Below are 4,886 nucleotides of genomic sequence, written 5' to 3' on the forward strand. Positions count from 1 at the left end.
AAATACAAAACAATAAAAATAATTATCAATATAAATGTTCATAAAAAATTTAAAAGTTTATGCATAACAAAATAATAATAACTTTTATTTCTAAAATTTGAAAAAATTAATAAAAATAACAAATAAATATTAAACTAATTACGACGAGAAATAAAATATTTTATATATAATTTTCAATCAATTTCAATTAAAAAGTATTTAACTATAAAAGAAAGTAATCATATGTCTTATTTTTAAAATAAAATATGATAATTTATAATATAAAATTTAATCGGTCAAAAATTATCTTCTAATATTAATGCATATTTGTCTAAATCTCTGAAAATAAAAGTAATATTCTTTTATATTTTAAAATAATTTAATTTTATTCAATAAAAAATTATTTTGAATTTATTTAAAAATAAAAAATAAATTATTTTATAATTTTTTCTACACTGCTTTAAAATAAAATTATTTTTTATATAAAACTTATATAAAAATAATATATATAATAATTTTAAATTATTCTAATAAATATATTTAATATAATCATAAATATAATAATTATATTTTAAAAATAAAAATAAATAATAAATTTAAAATTAAAATAAAAATTTTAAATATTATTCTTATTAATTTATAATTTAAACATATGAGTGAAATGTTAAATTCATAAATAAAATTTTATATAGACATATAAATTTAGTTTCAATTAAATAAAGTTTCAAAATAAGATCTCAAATTCAATTTGATCTAATAAAAAATATTTACGTTTTACAAGTTTTTAGCTTGTTCAATTTTTTTCTTATTAATTCAGATTTTAATTTCTGGTTCGCTTTTTACGATTTATATTAAATTGAATTAGTGGATGAACGCTCCCTTTATATATTACACTATATTTATTATTTGTACTAAGATAAAAAAATTTAAAATTTAAATATGAAGTTACTGTTATTATTTTTATGAAGATATAATTTTAATATTTTTATTATACTCTATCTATTTCATATTTTAATTATACACTATATTTTACGATTAACATCTGTATCAAAGTGTCTATAAGCTATTTTTAAAAATATTATATTTATTTTTTATTTATTTGTAAAGAGAAAGAAAAAATTACATAAAAATATAATTTCAGAAAATAATTAATATTATGTTTAACTACTATATGTAAGAATAATAATTTTCTTTTCTCTTTTAGAAAAAAAAAGAAGAAGAAATAGAGATCATAACAATAATTTTATTAAAAAAATGTTAATTAATACTCAAAAGATACTAATTAAAGGATAAAATTATTTTTATTAAAATTATTATCAGGCTTTCTTAATAATTTTTAATCCATTTTTTACTAAAATTTGTCAATTTATTAGTTAACCAATACCTTTAGAAGCAATACTTTTTAAACTAATATCTTGAAGGTAACATATAAGAAGTTAATATAAAATATATTTTTGAAAATTTATGATGACAGATTAATAATATGAAATATTACATATTTTAATAAAAGAATATTTTTAATCATTTAAATATTGTCCTATGCGTAATGATTTAAATAAATTAATATATTAAAGCAATATAAAATATTAACGTGTGTTTTTTTTTTTATAATTGTCTCAAGGTTAAATTGAATAAAATAATATATTTTTATTCATTATCCTATTTCTATATTTTGGAATTCAGCACAGTATGCAAATATTTAATTAAGGTTATTTCATCATAAAAGTATTAAAATAACAGCAGGAATAAATGATTTAAAAATATGAAAAAGCAATCCGGAAATCATGAAATTCACTTGGTGGAGATTACAGTGTTTGACGGAGGGCATAATCGTCCGAGAAACACAATTCCTGGTGAAGCTAAAAAGGAACAATGGCGGAACCAAAAGAAATGGAAGAGCCTCCAAAAACCTCATAAACCCTCTTCTCTCTGTCACACACTCACGCGCACGCGCACGCGCAAAGGCACAAACAAGAACCTCGAAGCTTCTCAGAGGGACAGCATAATCATTCATTTCGTTCATTAATGGCAACTCATCTTCCCGACCACTTCAAGTGTCCAATTTCGCTAGAAATAATGTCGGACCCTGTCATCCTCTCTTCGGGTCACACCTTCGACCGTTCCTCAATCCAACGGTGGCTCGACGCTGGCCACCGCACATGTCCAATTACCAAACTACCCCTCCCAGACCAACCTTCCCTCATCCCCAACCACGCTCTCCGAAGCCTAATCTCCAACTACACCTTGCTCTCACCCCTTCACCAAAACATTTCCCTTTCCCACCCCGAAACCCTAATTTCCACCCTGGCTTCTCCCTCTTCAACCCTCGATTCCAAAATCGACGCGCTGCGCCACCTCACGCGCCTCTCCAAGCGCGACTTTGTCTTCCGCCGCCGATTAACAGACTTCGGCGCCGTCTCCGCCGTCCTAGCCGCCGTCGACGATCCCCTCTTGCAGGAGAAGGCGCTCCCGCTTCTCCTCAACCTCACTCTCGACGACGACTCCAAAGTCGGCCTCGTCGCCGAGGGCGTCGTGGCGCGCATCGTCGCCGTACTCCTCTGCGGCGCGTCGCCCGATTGCCGCGCAGTCGCGGCGACGATCGTCACGAGCCTCGCCGTGGTGGAGGTGAACAAGGCGACGATCGGCGCGTTCCCGGCGGCGATCGGAGCACTGGTGGCGATTCTCCGGGAAGGCAAGGGGAGGGAGAAGAAGGAGGCGGCGACGGCGCTCTACGCGCTCTGCTCTTTTACCGATAACCGGAGACGAGCGGTGGATTGCGGGGCTGTGCCAATTTTGCTGAGGAATGTGGATTGTGGGCTTGAAAGGGGTGTTGAGGTTATTGGCGTTTTGGCAAAGTGTAAGGAAGGGAGGGAACAGATGGAAGGTTATGATGGATGCGTGCAGATTCTGGGTCGTGTTTTGAGGAATGGTAGCTCAAGGGGGATTCAGTATGCACTGTTGGCACTCACTTCGCTTTGTTTTTATAGCCAGCGAATGGTTTTGGTGGCTCTTGAAGAAGGGGTTCTGGAAGTTTCTTTTGGGTTGTTGGAAGATGATAATGAGAAAGTGAGGAGGAATTCCTCTAATTTGATTCGGGTTCTGCGTGGCAACAATCACCACCGGCTGAAGTGATGATGGTGGAAACCGAAAAGTCTCAGTTTTGATGAGAAGAAAGATTTGATTGTATCCTCTGTGGAGGTGAGTTATTAATTTTTTTTTTTTTGGGGTTTGTTGATTCTGCCTTGTTGGGTGGGTCCTCTGTACAAAATGGATAAAAAAGATCAATTTTTTGGTTGTGAATGTGATAGGGTTCTTTTGTATCTTGTATATTGAATAATGATGATGGGCTAGCTCTCTGGTGTTAGTTTAGCTTTTCTAATGGGAAAGGTTATGATTGATCCTTTGAAATGTAGTGTCATAGTTCGATAGTTTCTACTGGCTTCCTCTCAATTCTGCTATAGTGGGTTAACAATTAAACGTCTTGATTACAAATTTCCAACTTCCAAGCTGTTTTCCAGACAAGTCTTTCCTTTATATATGGGCAGTACTTTTAGTATGTTGTGATCGAAATTTTAATGTCAATGTGTATATGTCCTGGTAAAAACTGAAGGGTAGTAGTGAACTGAAGTGTAGTGTCACTACTACCCTTCAGATGAAAGAAAAAGAATGGTTGAAAGTAAGCTTGAAATGAAGAGATATAATTTTGAATGTTTTGTTTCTATATCTTTGTTTCGTCCTTCTTTTCTCTTAAACCAGACAAGAGAAAATTTCAAACACTTGAAATTTTCTTTCCTATATATATATATATATATATATATATATATATATATATATGTTCCCACAAAATTCATTAGTAAAACCGCTTGTTCTCCTGAATTGTGACACGTGTTCAACCTCTCATTTTCTCGAATTGTGAGACGCGTACAATTTGAGCAGTTAGTTTTATATCCATCATTGTGCTACAGTGTTACAACAATATTTCTACGTCTGGACTGAGTTGTTCTTGCATATAAGCATGTGTGGAATAAATTTCAAATGAATGAAATTTTAGATTAATTTTCATGAACAAATAATTATGTTGGTCTACCGTTTTGGGAAAAAGACATGTTTAATATATCATGATATAAGTAAATATTTAGTTAATCAGCGAAAGTTTTGACCAAAGAATTTTTAGATGGCTACAAACAAAATACTAAAATTGAAAGAACCATTGTGCAAGTATACTAGTAACCTCTTTTGTTGGATCTGAACATAAAAAGGTCGCTTGGAAACATCTTTTATACTCAAATACACTGGTTGGAAGATACTTCAAACTCCCGATTTATGTTTTGATGGTTTTATACGCTGGTTGACATTTTACTCCAATTTTCTATCAATCTTTTTTCTTTTTAAATGGTTTTACCATGGCTGTTGTTTGATATTTAAGAATGTAATGCTGAGTGTTTTTTAAGATAGGCATCCATATTTAGGGTTTCTTAGTTTCTTCCTCTCCCCTCCTCTTTATTTTATTTTATTTTATTTTAATATTTGACCTTTTGCGTTACTGTTAGGGTTGTGGCTTGTAAGGAACTTTTGATTGATTGTTTACTTTTGACATGGTGCTACTTGAAAATGGAGGGGACGAATTGTTTAGTCTGAAGCATTTTCTGCATTTTGCTAATCCTTCACAAGATATGTTTGACAAATGGGGTACAGGACCCTGCATCATGTGATCAGTACTGCTTTATGCATATTTAAGTGTTTGGATAGGTGGTTGGCTTGTAGCATAAAGAACTTCATCCATGTAATATAATTGCTTTTATCTACTAATAAATGTGTTGTCTTGGGGGTAGGGGAAGAGTTATTAATAATTGGTCCTTGCACAACTCGGTTCAGGATTGTAACAAAAAATTTACTTTCTATAATAC

At 32.0% G+C, this 4,886-nt stretch overlaps 1 protein-coding gene across 1 annotated transcript; it reads left to right on the plus strand.

Moving 5' to 3' along the window:
• The first annotated feature begins 1,821 nt into the window (after nt 1-1,821).
• LOC113858689 (U-box domain-containing protein 8-like) lies at nt 1,822-3,439 on the plus strand. The gene has a single exon (XM_027491419.1). It carries the CDS (start codon nt 2,005-2,007, stop codon nt 3,109-3,111), a length of 1,107 nt encoding a protein of 368 aa, XP_027347220.1. The 5' UTR covers nt 1,822-2,004; the 3' UTR covers nt 3,112-3,439.
• Nucleotides 3,440-4,886: the final 1,447 nt, after the last annotated feature.

The sequence above is a fragment of the Abrus precatorius genome, unplaced genomic scaffold (assembly GCF_003935025.1).
Source record: "Abrus precatorius isolate BTA unplaced genomic scaffold, Abrus_2018 Scaffold2, whole genome shotgun sequence".
Classification (NCBI taxonomy): domain Eukaryota; kingdom Viridiplantae; phylum Streptophyta; class Magnoliopsida; order Fabales; family Fabaceae; genus Abrus; species Abrus precatorius.

What these genes read in the sequence shown, in the direction of transcription:
- LOC113858689 (XM_027491419.1), top strand. Translation starts at nt 2,005, where the DNA reads ATGGCAACTCATCTTCCCGACCACTTCAAGTGTCCAATTTCGCTAGAA.